This window comes from Dermacentor variabilis, unplaced genomic scaffold, assembly GCF_050947875.1.
Source record: "Dermacentor variabilis isolate Ectoservices unplaced genomic scaffold, ASM5094787v1 scaffold_13, whole genome shotgun sequence".
Classification (NCBI taxonomy): domain Eukaryota; kingdom Metazoa; phylum Arthropoda; class Arachnida; order Ixodida; family Ixodidae; genus Dermacentor; species Dermacentor variabilis.
This window is the reverse complement of record NW_027460291.1, coordinates 44278248-44296433: the sequence shown is the minus strand read 5'-3', so window position 1 is coordinate 44296433 and position 18186 is coordinate 44278248. Positions and strand designations below refer to the sequence as shown.

Sequence of the window (18186 nt, the reverse complement as noted above, 5' to 3'; positions counted from 1 at the left end):
GGGGGAAATGTTATCAACTTTATCATCGCTTGTTGTTATCAACGCAATATCGCAATATAGCAGCACCGGGACTCTCCGGCTATCCGCCTACTCAATCGGTGCGAGGAACTTGCCAAGCATTTCTGGGGTGCGTCCACGGACGTGTCTCCTCTTTCGGACGTTATCTGCCTATCCGCCACTTCCTCGCGGTACAGCGCGAAATGTAATAAATTGCAAATTAGTTGAAAGAACATTCACTCCACGCCTCGTGCACTTTGAAATGCTGATCAATGATCATAAAGTTAATAAGAATACGCCAGAAAGCATTTTTTATATAATTTACTTGGCCAAGTATGGGCAATGTTACCCGCAGGAATTGCAAACTTGCAAAGGCATAGTGCAATTTTTACACCACTCAGTGACAGAAAATTTCCGAAAAATGCTGTAGCCCCGAAGAACGAAATCATGCAAGAAAATTTTATTCCCAAAATTTTGCGAACAATGGAAAAAAATATGGTAACCTTTCTTAGCGTAGGGTAGTGAAAAACAACAGCAGACGAGGGTACATGCAAAGACATGTTTCTCAAATAAGTTTTAAATAGACATGAACCTTCCATACCTAATATCAGCGACTTTTTTTATTCCCTCGGATATTCTTGGTAGTTTACTGAATATTTGAATATCAACTACGAAAGCTTCGCACATTTATTCCATCAGGTGAGGGAAGGCTGGTGCACTCTCCGTAGGCTTCGGAAACTTCAGTTTTTCTCAGATTGAGGATAGAGTGTTTGCCATGTGGTTAATACACGTCGCGGCTTAGCCACGCTAAAAAGTAAGTCGAACAAGTGGGTACCTTTTAGACACACTGAATACTTAGAAACAAGCACCCATAAGCATGTACAGATTTTCTACGGCAACCCGATAGAAGCCAGTTACCAATGGTAAAGTATTCTTTCATAAGTGTTCTTTATTGATTCCCTGAACATGAATGTTAGTAATTCATGAAATAAAACAACACATTTTTTGCTGATTTTTTGCGTGGCAATTCCCTTGCCGTCGCATGCAAGCATGTGACTTCATCTATTCATTTCTTTCTCTCATATTTGAGACTTTTTTTGCGCCACATAAGTTCCCATGCTTTAATATGTTGAGTATTTCGCTTATTCAGAACGCAATGTAGCCTTTTATTAAAAACAAACTGTTGAATATAGGAGCACACAAACACTGTCAAAATCATTGACGTGTTGACGAGCCAGTGCGGGGGCATCATGAGAGCGTCGAGACCCGGATTTTCTTATTGCGTGTTTTCTGCGTTACCCAACTTCCTCATTGCGGCATAAGGAGCGTTTTTGCCATTTGTGAAGAGTAATATACCAGCACTGTCTATTTTAACATTTTCTTCTTCGGTGCATCCTTCAAAGTAAAAAACTTCTTGGCTTGCATCAAATCTAGTGAATGAATTGAAGCAACTAGTGAATCTATAGGGAAGCAACACCTTCAAAATACTGCACAAGAAGTTCGTCAGTTCAAGTTGAACAGCCAGACAGCCTGCCACCTTGGCGGCTTGGCTGACATTGAGAACCAACGAAAAGAAGGAATTTCTTCGGAGGCTTTCCTTGTTACAAGGAAACCGAAAGCCAAGCTATTCCTTTGCAGAGAACATGTACTGGTGGAATTACTTCTAAATGTACAACGGGGGCGGAGAGGCGCTTTAATTTGTGCCATTGCGGTATGGACTCAGACGGAACTACTAAAGGATGGTGCCCTGGTTTTCAGGCCAGGAGACGCAAGCTCGGAAATGCAGCACAGAACTGTCAACCTCTTGGCTCACGCATATTCTACACTAGGTTAAAGGAATACTGAAGTACTGACAGAGAAATTTCCAGTCCTAAAGGCGTATTCTGAATCCCATCATAAGTGACCCAACTCGAAGTTGCCTTTCTGAGCAACAGATGATGGAGATGCAGCACACCACAACCATACAAATGTTACAGAAAGTGAAAGAAACAACATGTGGTACATGACCTGAACGTTTTACAGCGAAGCTTTTATCCTCTCGGTGGTCGGAATTCTTCGTCTCCGTCCGTGAACAAAATTATCATCATCAGGAATGGCTCACGCCCCTTGTAATGCAAAGACTACAAGCACTCGGCAAAGTGAAACGAACAGCGCGTACATTCAATGGAATCAAGTACACAATGTACAGAACAGCTCATTTTTCAATAAATAAGGAGCTCAAAAGGAGCTTCTGTCATCGTCAGATATGGATCAAACCCCTGTAAGCAATGGCTCATTCTCCCATAAACAAGCAAAAAAAAATGCAATAGCTCATACCTCCCTAAGGCAGAGGCTAGAAGCACTCAACAAAGTGAAGAGAACAATGCCTACATTCATTGAAATCACCCATAAAACACACAGACTAGCATATGTTTCAATAAAGAATGTGCTCAAAACAAGCATCCGAAACATCAATAAAGCATTGCATACCCTCCTCAGCAGTTCTAGTGATAGCTCTATTAGCGGCGAGAATTTGGAGTGGCACCCTCTCGCGAGTGACGTCACGGCCAGGACGCCGCTCGCTGCGGCTCGCTCGATCAGCTGCCGCGCGCGCTCGTTCCCTCCGTGTTTGCTTGGAGTGCGGATGGCTGGAGCCGTAGTTATTGAAGGGCATGTCGGCTTCATTCTGCTGCCATGCCGGAACCACAGTTCCTTCTTCGAAACCGCGTGAGTCGAGAAAATTTACGGCTTGGATATGGCAAGCTATGCAGCGTTGAAGGGGTCTACTGGTTTTACTAACCAAATGCATATATGTGCCCTGTCTGTCCATAAATTTTGCGTAAAAGGAATGTCTGCAAATTCAACACGCGAAGTTGTGTATGATGATTCGCTAAACACTTAACATTCCCTTGGTATGTAGTTATGAGAGGCATTTCATTTTACATGGAAGAAAAATCTTGGTAACTGGCGTCAACATGTTATCCGTGTTAGAAAGACACTATCCAGCGAAGCTGTCATCATGATTCTTATTACTCTGGGGAGTTGTTCTAGTCAAGTATGGCCATTTATTAATGCTTCAAAGAAAGAATTAGGCGCGCATTTCTTATGAAAACGTTTGCAGCTACTTTCATGCCTCTCTGAAACAGGCCCCTAAAAAACGAATTGCTCAATGCTGCTAACTCGACGGCGCGTCATGTAGAGTATTTACGTAGTTAATTCACGAATACCATAGTAGCAATCCCCCGAGAGAAAAGTTTCATGGTTAAGATCGAGAGCCAATCAATTGCAAGCGATGAAATGCTTCATGATGGCCCTCAGTAGCCTTTATCGACAATATGGCACACCCCTCATGCAACGGTAGCACCCGACTGTCGGTATGGCGAGGCACCCATTCATCACGAAACCCCTCAGTTCGCTTCGAATTGAAACCCGAAAGCATTTTTTACAGCGCCAATTGGAATGCCTAAAGTATTCTCGAGGTACTACAACGCAGCTTAGATTGCCTAGAGAAGGAAAATTCAAGCACCTTCCGCCTCACCGTGGCTCGATCCTGCGTTGTTTAATTATACAAACAGAGAACTATTCGTTTCGTCGGTAAATAAAAGAGAACATCGCAAACCTTCATAACGAAAACACCACAAGCCTTACATATTTCACTTGGTTTTTGGCCCTCAACCGGGCAGTTATGATATCTTCAATGTGTCCCATACTGCGAATGATTGACACTTCGACTTCTTTCTGGCTGCAACCATACGGTCCAACAGGCTTATTTCACAAAAAATTTGGGCCGAGCAGCCTGTGCCAGTTCGCCAAACAGATTCGCAATGTACATTCCTCAAGCAACAAGCACCAGTAAATTTATCAAATGGGTTCAACGTTCAGCACAGGAAAGAGAATATATATTGATACTTTCCTTTTCGTGTTCTGCAAATAGCTGTAAGCCTTCATTAGCTTTACTTCAAATTACCGCCACTTAAAATAAACACGTGAAGAACCGTCTAATTTTGAGAAGCAGATAAAGAAGCAAGTGTGCTTGTAGAATCTAAACTGCAGTGTTAAGTCCTCGTGTTACTGCCGAGCGTTTCTGTGAAGAAATGCAAACATTCGAAATTATACCATGAACCGCTCGTCGTGAGCAAACCTGTTTTAGCTGAATAAGATCAAGGTAACTTTTGTAGATGTCATATATAGCCAGCGTTTGTGACATACTTGTTGCACGGTGGCAGGTATGGTATCATAACTGGATTCTTATATGCTATGTTTTTGCGGTTGTCGATCCGCGCATGAAAAAACCGCAATGGGCTGATCTGCGCTCCTTCGGCTCCTTCGGCCTTTGAGAGCTGCATTGTCGTCTAAGAAATGAGCTCTTTGAATAAATTTTTGCGAATTAAGACGCCGTAAAAATATATTTGAGACGAACGTCATAAGTATACAACCAAAGAGAACGAGGGCGAACAAACGAAAACACCGCAGAAAGCACCCGGACACCGCCCGAACTATAGTCACTGCACCCGAACTGTAGCAGACGACAGGCGCGAGTCCGTGCCCGGACGTCACACGAGCGGCGCTGGCAGCGCCCCTGTAGTTTGTTCTCGGGACTAAGAACAGCTTCGCTGCACATTCACTTTCGCAGGGCCGGGATGGCGAGCCACTTTTATACTCACCAAGTCGCACTAATCGAAGTTTTGCACAATTTGCATCAACACAATCCAGTTCATTCGGTGGAGTGGACCTTTTTTTTTTCGCCATTGTAAGCCCTAGGAAGAAATCGACGAAAGAAAGACAGCTTTTTCCCAAAATTCTATTCTTTTTCCCGAGATCTCACATGTCTAAATGCACTAGGTGGAACAATTAACAAATGAAAGAAGGTACCGATGATTTGACCACGTGACTCCTTTTTCGGCTACCCACGAGGTAACGCCCAAGTGTGATAACCCAAGAAAGAATACATCTCACCGGTCGTTTGCAGCGCTGCGGAAGCTGCAGAACTCCTTAGCCCAACAGGAAGGCCGAATGGCCCTCGAGATATGTTCATTCGCACCGCGTCGTCTGCTCAGCGCCGCACTAATTAGCGGAAAATGGCGTGCATGCGCAAAGTCCCTAACATAACGCGTATCACTGTAACGGATAATGTACCAAGCAAACAAATCTCTCTAATCCTGCCAGTAATCAGACAGTTCCACTCGAACTATATTCTGCTATTCCACTTCCCACTGATATCGCCTCTGTACGCATCATACCTTCGGCAGTGCCGCAAACAACCTTTGAAATGGAGTATAGGTAAGCCAATGAAGCTGGAGGCGTGCCGAGGGTTTAATTTCATGTCTTGACACCATCAGCTCATTCATATGGGTGAGTCGTTAGAGCTCGCGGAGATCCCGAACTTGGGCAAACTACGGCCTTCCTGCCTAGCACCCCAGGGCTCGTATTACGCGTAAAAATATTCCTTACGATAAAGGTTGCTGGGTCTCAGTTGCTCCTAATATTCGACCGGCCATTTGCGGAAATGGCCGACCAATCGCAAAAAACTTTCACGAAAAAATATTTATGTGAATCCGGTCCCCATGCAGGGAATAAAATCACTTTTTTTCTCTTTTGTAAGAACACTGTCACTGGTCGGCCGCTTGGGCTAATAATAATATGTTGGTTATTGTTATTGTCCTTAAGAGTCACTTTTGCGTACGAAGTGGTTGTGAATATGCACCCGAGGCCTAAGGCGCGTATTCACAAAACTTTTCTTGAATAAGTGCCGCCTACGACTAGCAATCGTTGCGGCTGTCGTCTCGTTATTACACTACATCTGCAGCATATGATTAAAGTTTGCATCTCTGTTATTATAATGACGATCGCTATAATGAGTGGGGCGCCAACAAACGCCGACTAATCAGCAATCGCCACGGCTGAACGGCATACTTAAAAAAGGAAAATTTGTGAATACGGACCCTGCTCCCTATTTACACAATTTTACTGTGCCTGCATACACAAGGCTAATCTGTCGGTGGTCATGGGATCGGTGATACTCTTTAGATGCTGAGTGCATTTTTTTATTATTAAGTTTCTAGAAGACAATGCGTTTCTACATCTGTACGACACGGATTTCGGAAGAATTACCCATGCGAAACACAACAGCTTTCCTTCAGTCAGAAACTCCATCTTGCACGGATGATACGCAGATTGCATGTTCCTCGATTTTTCTAAGGCTTTTGATGAAGTACACCACAAGCTTGTTAAGCTTTGCAAACAAAATCTTCCTCCTAGTATGTTCTCATGGCTCGAGCATTTTCGTCTTAACAGTTCGCAGTTTGTTGCCTCTGACAATCACTTTTCTCTACACTGACCCGTCAACTCTGCTATATCCCAACAATTGGCATCAGCCATTGTTATTTTTAAAATCCATATTAGTTATTTACCTAACTGCGCTTCTTCCAATATTCACCCTTCGCTGACGACTGCGTTATTTTATAAATTAGCCAAGAGTCGAACGTTAGCACCACGCGAGATGTTAATAATGCGATCTCTAGCTGTTACGATCCATGGCTAAGGATGGTAAACGACCTAAATGTGAGGCTATAAGCGTCATCCGATGTGTGTCTTCTGCTTCGTCTTCTGTCTCAACAGTCACATGCTACAATTTGTGCCATCATATAAATACTTAAGCGTCCCCATAACCTCGACACTTTCTTTGTCTGTACATATAAGTAGCCGAATTAACAACGTGATCATGTTAGGTCATATTTTAAACGAAACTATTCTTCTCCCTCTCTAGCGAAGTTCCCTTTGTGTAAATCGTTCATTCGTAGTAAACATGGGATATATAGCATTTATTTGGGACCCCTACTCTATCAAGGCGCTCCTTCAAGGTAGACCTCATCGGTAAAGGTCCAATTTAATTTTCAATTCAATTCAATTCAAGTTTATTTGCATTCATACATGTACAGATGACAGGAGTACAGGCAAAAAGCCAAATGAATTCGGCTTGACGGGGTCTGTACCCCCTACAGAAATGGCACTGCGCCCAATAAAGGGAACACAAACATACAATAATGGATAAACGAAAGAAAAAGTGAACATTAGTGAACATTGTATAACAGAAATGCATATGGGTAAAAAAATCAACAATAGAATGCTGCAAGAAATTATATTACAGAAAGCGATTTATTCTTAATTATTTGTTCGACTGGGGGGCAAATAAATATTCTGTAGTGACGTATATAGAGTAAACTTGAGGGTCCTTTATTTAAATACTTGAAGTAACAAATGAAAAATGAGCACTGTATGTTAGTATGGATATACATGTGGTTTATGTACCGTGAAAACAATAAAATGTCGAAATATTTGGTTTTATTCTGATTTCATTTGTAAGGCACTTCGAGCAATAAAAAAAGTCAAGGAGTTTCTCTGAATTATCGTGGTGCAGAAGCGCGGTGCCCGCTAGGGCCATTAGCGCTCTGCTACGCTTCGCTGACAACAGACGCAACCCCTTCCCCAGCTGCACAAACACACACACGCACACACGCACACGCACACTCCCTTCTCCCTTCTCTTAAGATTCCCCGCAATCAAGTGACTGCGGTCACTTGGTGTCGAGCTAGACGTCAATGGAGCCAGGGCCCAGCTACTTCCTTCACAAAAAATACAGCTGGGGAACTGAATGCCCTCACCCGGCTACGTGGCAGCACTTACAGCCCTCGGCAGCGACCATTAGACCGGTGTCAATGAAGTACGCCACCGAGGCTTTCTCGTGGTCGTCGTCGTTTTGTCGCGCTTTGTGCATCCGAGGCTGCTTGCACTCGCAATCGCTGTTCCTCACCACACCGCTCTCACGGGCGCCTGAGTGCTCCGATTGATGGTCTCGTTCTGCGGTCTTTAGCGGCCGAAGACGTGAACGGCTTCGGCGCGCTCCAGTAAACATCGTAGTGCTTTTTTCTTCGGTATATTATGTTACGCGACCTAATTTGGTATCATCTTGCTTTTATACGCACCCAACGCGCACCTTTGGAAAAGAGCCGTTTCAATGGGGCGTGGTGCCCATGAAGGCCACACGATCGTTGGCTTTTTGATCACGTTTCCTGCATCGTTCTTAAACATGTGCCACGAAGTTGAAAAAAAAAAAAAACTCAGCCATTATACTTGCGCTTGGTTTTCTGCCAGTGAAATATTCACGGACTTTCAGAACTATGAAACCGAAAAAATATCCCCACATTCTGCTAGTGCCGTAAAAGTGATACATAGAAACGCGGAAACAACACTGCTTTCAAAGCCGCTGGAGCCGCTTTAACACACATTGCGCATATGCATTTGCGTGTTCACTTCGCCTTTCTTGCTATTGGTTCTCTAGTAACTCAGGGGACCAATTCCAATGTATACTCACTGACCTGGAGAGGCAAATCAGAAGGGTGGGTCTAAAAATTAATCTCCAGAAAACTAATGTTTAACAGTCTCGGAAGAGAACAGCAGTTTACGATAGGTAGCGAGGCACTGGAACAGGTAAGGGAATACTTCTATTTAGGAAAGGTAGTGACCATGGATCCGGATCACGAGACTGAAATAATCAGAAGAATAAAAAAGGGCTGGTGTGCGTTTGGCAGGCATTCTCAGATCATGAACAGCAGGTTGCTATTATTCTTCAAGAGAAAAGTGTATAAGAGTTGTGTCTTACCAGTACTCACGTACGGGGTAGAAACCTGGAGGCTTACGAAAAGAGTTCTACTTAAATTGTGGACGACGCAACCAGCTATGGAAAGATAAATTATGGGTGTAACATTAAGGGATAAGAAAAGAGAAGATTGGGTGAGGGAACAAACGCGAGTTAATGACATCTTAGTTGAAATCAAGAAAAAGACATGTCCATGGGCAGGACATGTAATGAGGAGGGAAGATAACCGATGGTCGTTAAGGGTTACGGATTGGATTCCAAGGGAAGGGAAGCGTAGCAGGGGGCGGCAGAAAGTTAGGTGGGCGGATGAGATTAAGAAGTTTGCAGGGACGACATGGCCACAATTAGTACGTGACCGGGGTAGTTGGAAAAGTATGGGAGGGGCTTTTGCCCTGCAGTGGGCATAACCAGGCTGATGATGATGATGATGATGATGATGATGATTCCTTTGAAAGCTCGTGTAGCGTGGTCTTACTAATATATTTTTCATCGCCGCAGCTGCGTTGATTTGGTATGCAGTGATAGTGGCGTGGTCTGCTGAGGATGATGGGGTATCTCTTTCAAGCAGACCAGCCGATGCGCTGGTTGGTGTAGTACATGCATGATTCTGTAGCTTAGTATAGATCTGAATTAAATGTAAGGTGTTGAAACAAAGACAGACATGGACAAGAACGTTACGGCGTTATGCGAAACAGTACGCAATATGTTTCTAAAAGTAAAACAAAACAAAAAAGAAACAATGCGTGAACTTGGCGTCAGGCAACGCTCACACTGCTGCACTGCACGTGAAAATGGCTGAAATGATTGCTATAGTATATCGGGATTGAGCCCGTTGTTCAGCATCTTGCTTACAATGTGCGCATGAATGAAGCCGTTCCGGGTTACAATTTGCGCCCCAGTGGTATCCAAGTGACGAATACGTGCGCGTCCTTTGCATGTACATGCGACTACTTGTGATCGATTCGAAGATGCGATTCGATTTGCTCTAATGAACGTTTAAAAGCGGCGCGAAACCTATAGTCTTAATCGCAAATGATAGGCCAAGGAATATCTGAGCTAAGAGGTGGCATGTAAGCCTGTGTCTGTGTTTTGTTACAGCGCAAATTGACACTGAGCTGCTTACCCATGCCGTACTGCTATTAACGGAGCGACTTCGCTGAGGGAGCGTAGCCTTCACTGACATTCTGCAGAACGTCAATTGGACATAAGTTGTGCTGGCGCCGTGATTTGCTATGAAACACCTTACAAGTGCAGCTTGTTTAGCACAAGGAAAGAAACTTTTCCACGTGACGAACTACAGAAGAGAGCGAGAATGTTTGAAAGAAGGAGTTGCTGCAAAATATAATCCAAAAGCCCGCATTTACAAAAAAGCACATCGCAATTATTCGTAAGAGCAATTCCTACCATTCCCGATGCTGATGATAATATAAATTTTGCAACCTTGGCTTATGCTTTATTTTTTAACCTCACCACAGCACGACCACATTAAGTCGCACAATAAGTGTGCATTGTTTGCCCCAGGTTCGCCCTAAAATGGCGTAAATGAGAGCTAACCACATGGGTGCCGGTTACGTGACAATTCTCGTCCTTCTCTCGCTGTCGCGAAGCTCGTCCATAGGATGAGCAAAGGTGCAGTGGACTCCACGCAAGCATGACGCGAAAGGAAGTGAAAGGCCCGAATTCGCAAAGCTTCTCATTCGTAAATTCTCTTCGCCATTGGCCGGCCACTATTGCCGATGTTACGTTCGCCATCACGATCGGCTGGTACCTGCTTTTGCTAATAATTTTTGCGTAAGGACGCTTTGTGAATGCAGACAACTGGAGGGTGACGTCAACACAGGGGTCACGTGAGCACTCTATTCGAATCACGAGCACCGCAGATACCCACAATGACGTCACCGTCATCTTCGTCATCAGGACCCGTTAACTGACCCGTGGCTGCGCCCGCAGACGCTATTTCGCGTTTCCTTTTCTTTTTCTTTCTTTTTTTTTTCTAAATTAAAGCAACTTGCGGTGACTGGCGACTTTTCAACTAATATTTTCACATTCAGGGGGTCAAAAACTATAATAATTAGTTGGAAGCTCACGTTGTTTGATAAATGCTTCAGCTTCCTTTTAAGGGCTCTGATGGGAAGGCGGGCGATAGTTGGGAAAGTAGAATACTTACCAACGTGCGTAAAGAGTGACTTTACATATACAGCAGCACCGCTATGCGAAGTGACCGTAGTCGACAAAGAATACATCCCAGGAGCTGAACTCACAAAGCTCTTTGTTTCAAGAACAGTGCAGGCGGGGGGCGACCGATATCGCAAATGTTATGTACGCTATAGCTATGTCCGGTGTCTATTCTTACGAATCGCGTTCACCGTAGGAAGAGCTTTATGAATGCAGGAGCTGGCCACAAAAAGTACACAAGTTGCGCCGCCCTGCATCGCTATAGCGCTCCTTGCACACAAAGCAGAAGCTTTAGAAGTTTCACAAGCTAACCGATGCGATATATACGAACCCCGCCTACCTAGCGCACGGTCCACGAGCTCTCCGTTGTGACGTCACACTAGTGGACATACAGTCCATACGTTTAAATGGCGACGCACAGATGCAAGCAGCGGCGCTTATGTGGTGTACACTTTCATGCGCCATGCTTGGCACGGAGGTTCTTGCTCCACGATGTTCACTTGCAGCCGCTCACTAAGAATATTTCAAAACATGTTCTGAGCAGCGCTGTAAGGTCCCAGCGCGGGAACTTGGCAGCAGACAATGTAGAGGCAAGTGACGTTCTTCCTTCCTGGTCCGAAGAAATAAAATAAAAAAAATAAATTATGGGGTTTTACGTGCCAGAACCACGATCTGATTATGAGGCACGCCGTAGTGGGGACACTCTGGAAATTTGGACCACCTGTGGTTCTTTAACGTGCACCTAAATCTAAGAATGCGGGTGTTCTCGCATTTCGCCCCCATCGAAATGCAGCCGCCGTGGCTGGGATTTGATCCCGCGACCTCCCTGGTGCGAAGAACAGTGCAGCTATACGGGAAAGCCCCGTGCCAGACCACATTCAGACTTGCGAACAGAAACAGCCACGTTGACATTTGGACGGGTTGGAATAGATCCATTGTGAATTAATGGCACCGAACGCGTGCTGCTCGCAACTTACATGTGTAACCAAAGTAGGTTAGGAGGGCAAAACTAATTGAATAGCATTCTGACATGTTATTGTGACAAAAATACAGAGCTTACAGCGCGAGTCTAAGAGCCCTTATTCAGAGAGTCGTGCTGCAGCTGGAATGCTTTACATCCAAATGTGAGAAGGTCACCAGATAGTGTTTTCAAAACAAAAGCTGTATAATATTTTGTCGTCTACAAGAAATACACATAAGAAAGTTAGATAAGATTGATCACGTTCCTGATTTCCAAAGAAAAGCAGTACAAGTAAAGCAACGTAACGGTGACGTTAATGTTTATCGATTACTTCCTTGGAGATTACATATAATCATTTCATTTAATTTATTTTTGAAAGTGCCTAGGAACAACTCTACGCCTAGTACTGGTGCACTTGTGTTACAAAAAGAACAGAAAACGAAAGAAAAAAAAAACTTGAAAGAAGAGTGGTACAAGTAGCAAAAAAAACTGGATTACATACAGACAAATTGACTGACAGACTGGTTGACGTTGTTGAGAAAGGTTTTAAGGCGACAGCCTTAAGTGGCTCATGGGTCGAAAAATCCGTTGCCAGGCGTTAATGAAAAATTAACCGTCCAGCGTTATGGCACCGAAATTGATGATTCCACCCGCAACCACTGGTGGGAATCGAACCCACGACCATTGGTGGGAGTCGAACCCACGACTTTTGGTGTTAATAAATGCGAAGGTAATTAAGGCACTTGAACCAATGACTTTTGGTGGGTGAAAACAAGTAATAGAAAGTAACAACGCATACAAATGAGAATGTGAGGGATTTTAACGAATGTCTCGTGAGTGAACTTGCTTTCGCCTTCAACCTTTAAAGCGCATGCTAAAGTAACTGTGAACTTTTTAAAAATATACCCGCTTTTCCTTGCGCTTCTCTCTTTTCTTTTCCTTTTTTTTTTGCTGCTAACGTGTACGAGACTGGCGGTTAGTGCAACTTAGTGAGGTGACAAGGCCCGTCGGCAAGGGGCCCAGGCGGCACCACTCACATGCAGCGCCGCGTCGAGGTCCAGGTCGCGGAAGGGGACGTGGTTCGCAGCCAGGATGCGGTCCCCCGGCCTGAGCCCCGCTCGGTGCGCCGCCGACTGGGGGTCGACGTGGGCGACGATGAGTCCAGCGCCGGGCTCGGCGGTGCGCACCTCGAAGCCCAGCCGGCCCGAGTCCAGGTGCCGGCTGGACGGCGACCGCTGGAAGGTCACCGTGCGCACCGGGTCACGCCACGGCGACGACATGGACCCGCGTGCCAGCTTCCCAGGGGCTCTGCATAGGGCCGGCCCGATCGGGTCTCAGGCGGTATGCACTTCGAAATATGTCAGGTAAGTATAGTGTAGATTTCGGCGCGCGCGGGTTTATCTTCAAACACTCGCGTGCTGCTCTAATTTTGCAACAACACTCGCCTATCGAATCGGTAGGTTGATACGGGTGCCAATTTCTTACAATCGGACGATGGTATACTCGTTCGTGGTCGCGCGCAAAACACCCTACCTCTGTCGGTAGCGTGGCCGCAGTGTACATTGAAATCCCGAGGCGTCGTACTTACAGAGCGTAAGCAGCATGCTGTAGCAATCTTGTAATGACAGGCACAGGTGAATCGTGGCAGCAAGGGCGACAGACGACAAACGGTTTCGACGAGCAAAAAATGATCGCGAATGAGGTATCAGAGGATGCAATCGCTTTTCATGGCTTCCTTAATTATTAGCGGTATCTTCATTTGAACAGCTCCAATAAAAACGAGAAGGAAAATAACAGGACAAATAGTGCGGTGACTCGCGAGTCTTAACAACGACCGAGCTAGCATTATCGGAGGTTTTTAAAGAAACCCAGCAAGTATAAGGAAACAGATCTTTTCCCTCAATATTATTCCATTATCATCATGCACCGCTTACAAGAACCCCGTCCTGGCGATCAGCTTATAACTCTGGCGAAGTGCGAGAAGGCAAATAATTGTAATAGAATCTTTACATTATCCCGGCCCCGATGTGCGATAGGGAGAAGGTGAGTAAGATCACGATTTCTACTGCTATATTCTGAAAGTCGGTTTCTTTTTTCACTGTTTAAATGCAAAATATGGCAACATTATTATTCCGCTTCGTAAGTTTTACGTTGCGTGAAATAACTTGCCATTAAAATGATTGTAGAGTGTCCAATGAATAAATCCCTTACAACACTTCTTCAAGCAGCAAGTTTTTCTCTGCATCGTAAAGAGTACGAACCAATCATGAAAACTAAAGTAAAGAAAAATAGCCCGGAACTATCCCTGCGTGCGCGGAGCGACTTCTGGGCTCTCAAAGATGCCGCGAATGAACGAAAATTGTTCTCAACACTGGGCTCACAACACCCGCCATGGTGGTTAGCGGCTTTGCGGTTGCGCTGCTAAGCACGAGGTCGCGGGATCGAATGCTAGAGTTCTTGCATTTGGCACCCATCGAAATGCACCCAACGCGGTCGGCCTGATTTCTCGATCACTCCGTGTCTTTCAGGGAACACTATTTCTTGTAAGCTGCCGTGTGGAAGACCTTTCTTGTGTAGGCTGAGAAGCAACGTCCTTTTTTTAATGTCGACCTGCAGGCACATTGAAACAAAATTTTCAGCGTAATCTGTTGTAAGAGCACCCCGCCTTCAATAACTGTGCTATTCTGCAGGCAAAGCCAGTTTGAACGCGATACAAGAAGGTACCCTCTTCAGGACAAAGTTCTTCGACCACGCAAGGTTCAAGTGGAGGTTTGTGGAGCATTCTAAAAGGGTTGCAGATCGCGGCCTGTGTGTCCTGCGGGTTCTTCGGGGCTATCAGTCTAAGGACACATCACAGCGTCTCACGCGCAAGAGCGTTAGCCTTCTCATTTACTTCCATTCCCATGTGACACGAAACCCACCAACATTGCATCTTGAAACCACTGCTGCGAACGTGTTGAAGCAGCCACAGCGATTGCTAAGAGAAAGGTTGTCACGAGGCAGTCGACGATATCTGCACCGAGTTCGAGTGTCATGATGTATTGTGCGGAATGCACCTGCTGAATTTGCGCAGAGTGGTGTTGTCGAAGAAACTACGCGATCCGTACCTGCAGGCCGAGACTGACACGCCAAGGTAAGGTGTGCAGGACGGAGGTGCACAGCTATGCGCCTATGTGCTCGCCGACTGATCCGTGTAGACTGAACACGACGCTTCCTTGCGCCTCTTCAGGACTCTCAATGGAAACTCTTCCCGGTAATTTCATTTTACGAAGTTTAATTACTAGACTAATTAAATAATAATTATACAATTAGACCGAATCCAACAACAGTCTGACTGGCTGCAGAGAGTTGCGACATGATTTTGCTCGCGTCCTCCCATAGCACACCGGCGTATGATTAACATAGCGGGATACTAAGTACTCTACAACGATTTCCACGCAATAACCGAAGGTCATATATAACGCCTTGAGCGAAAGCCACTTAAGGATTGCGATGGGTGTGGAACTTGTTTCTACGCGAACAATTTGGCGCCATAGTGGAGTCAGGTTGCATTGTCAAAGCAATATTGCACGGCGCACTGGTGTAAATGTGTGGTCCAGCTTGATGCTTCCCTTGTTCGGTCAATTTTATTGATTTATTTATTCTTAATGTAGTTTTTTTGCCCCTCTGAAACTCAGAAGTGACACATCGGGTCCAAGCACTAATCAAGAGGCAGGTTTTTTTCCTTAATAAAAAAAGAGATAAAATCAAAATGAAAGCGTTCACTGTTACTTGCGTGCCTTTTACGGAAGATCACATCGTGCGGCACCAAATGTTCTTGATAATGTTGAGGATCCGAGCAGCTGGGTCGGTATCCGTGATCGTTGCGCAGCGCGTAAAATAGCGAACCGCGAACTCTAACACCGCGCTTTGTCTTATCTACACTGTCCCTAATCTCTGCAGAAATTACAATGTTTACTTCCCTTAGACTTTCGGAGCCGCGGTAAACAATATAAGCCAAAATTTTGCAGCAGACAACATCGAGATTAAATGGCTTGCCATCGCAGCACCCCAACATCATTGGATAAATATGTACTGACTTTCTAGAGCTGACCGCGATCTGTACATGTAAAATGCGTTCACTTTCATTGCGCGAATCGTTCGCTTAATCGTTCACTAAGCTCGAACATTCCGGCAGCGGTCCAGGCATTAAAGAGGCCGACTTCAGACATGCACGCTCCATCCAGCTTTCCTCAAGAAGGGCGTGCATCTTCAAATCCCTGCTTTTGGCATGGCCACGCTAATGGGTCCCTTCCGTGAGAGCTAAACGGTTTAGCTCGAAAACGGGTCGAAGGTGGCCGCAGACATACTATAACGATCGGATGGCTAATGGCTCGATCGAGCCCCACGCGACAAGCCCGCAGTCGCCGGGCGATCCATATGACCCTCCCCTCGGCGAACCTCGACGAACGCTGATCACGGCACGGCTCCCTTTTCGGCATAGTTTCACCCAAAAGAGTGCTTTTAATTCTTGCGGGCACGATAGTAAAACAAAAAGTAAAGTGAAAAAGTAAAGAAAAGTACTAGAAGGAGCGCAGATTAAACTACTCAGCAACGCAGGGTCTTAGCACTGCAGTCAAGTTCTCCTCGCTGTTTGCTTTCCTGCCAAGCGCGTGAAAAAATGGCGCATAGACGAAGTGCCCGGATGAATGCTGGACATGCATGCACGGACATGGTGAGATAAAGGAAGGAAAGAGGCACCAACGCTCGCATTTTACAAGGGAATGGGTTAACTCTCCTGCTTCAAAGAAAACAATTGATTTTGGTAGGTGGCCTGTGAAAAGAAAAAAAGAAATTGATAAGAAGGTGTAATGAGACAAAACGAATTTTTTTTTTAAAGCGAAGCTTTCTTTGTCTCTTCCTTCGACTTTCCCACTGCTGCTGCTGCTGTGGGCTGCTGTCGCGCATACCGCCTCGGGCGGTGGTTCAGAGCGTGTATATAGCTGACAAGCGTGAGTAAGAGAGGAAAGGCGACGGGAGAAACTCGTTTTCACCCCACTGCGTCGAATGTGCACAATGCCCTCTGGAGCTCCCTGGCCGTCGGCAATTAGCCGCTTGACGGCTGTAATTATCCGTGACTCCCCTCAGAAGCATTTTAGAAACTGCAGCGCTCCCCTTTCTACTAACGTGCGAGGCCAGAGGGTGTGCAGATATAACTGTAGAAAGGAGAAGAAGAGCCAGTTCCCATACAAGAAAGGTGGGGGAGGAAGAGACGTGAGACGACAGCGGTTGCGGGGAAACTGGATAAGCTTAAGTTCAAGGTACGGTACAGTACGTTGCTGCTATTTATGAAAAATAAACGGCATGCAAATATGTCAAGCGGGCAACTTACGCAGGGCGTGAAGAAGCCGAGCCGCATTAATTAAAACGCACCGCAGGGTCCAGGAGACACTACGGAAGCTGTCGACCATCAAATCAACACTTCGTGCCCGCCGCGTTAGCTTTACGTCTATGGTATTGCTAGAGGTCGCGGATTTGATCCCAATCGCAGCAGCCGCATTTCGATGGGGGCGAAATTGAAAACGCATGTGCACTTAGATTTTGGGACGCATTAAAGAACATCACGGCTGTCAAAATTAATCCGGAGTCCGCCATCACGACTTGCCTCTTAATCTGAGTGTGGTTTTGGCACGTACAGTCCCATAATCCAATTCCAGTTTAATACTTCTGCCACAATGCGATGTGCCATGTGAGGAAATGACAACGCTCAATCCTCTCAGAGGTTATAAAATATGACGCACAGCAACGCGACAAGCAAACACCTCTCCCTGTGTGTTCTGTGTACTGCGCAGACAAGCGCGCACGCAAGGTAACGTTTAACATCAACTCACCACTCTCGTGTTAGCTTAAACGTTCAAGAAGTTAAGCTTTAACAGTCATCATCACCGCTAATTATCGTCAATCAAAGCATCCAGCACGGAATGCTTCGCTTACATCGATTTCCACAGTGCGTGGGATCTGCATAATTTTTTGGCACTTCTGTCAATCGCACGCGCGATGAAAACGTGGGAACTAGATTAATTCGAGAAAAAAATAACCTTCATACTATATTTGCGAACACGCACATGCACGCACGCACGCCAAGGAAACCCTGACTCTGATAATTCCTTTATATCCTTCACTCAGCCTGCGGGAAGAGGACAACGCTATGACACTTCACAGTAATCTAGAGAAGCGCCAGTCTTGCATGCAGTAGCAGACGATAACGATGATGGCTTATAGGCATTCTTTTTAATTCCGGGCGGTTACAAATATTCAGCTAGCCTACTTGAGCAAATCAGGTATGCTATACATGCTTTTCAGTCTAGCCTCTTGCTCATATCTCCCTAATTTTTTTCTATTACTTAAAACTTATAAAAAGCTTCTGCATCTACCTTCT

The 18186-nt window shown here is 45.4% G+C and overlaps 1 protein-coding gene across 2 annotated transcripts in view; it reads right to left on the bottom strand.

Annotated features, from left to right (window-relative positions):
* The window catches only part of LOC142566856 (whirlin-like), a 428510-nt gene that overhangs the window by 328105 nt on the left and 82219 nt on the right, over positions 1-18186 (bottom strand). For both annotated transcript variants that reach the window (XM_075677763.1, XM_075677764.1), the window contains exon 3: positions 12806-13076. In XM_075677763.1, coding sequence (XP_075533878.1) covers positions 12806-13048 — 243 coding nt within the window. In that variant the 5' untranslated portion in view covers positions 13049-13076. The remainder of the gene's footprint in view (positions 1-12805; positions 13077-18186) is intronic.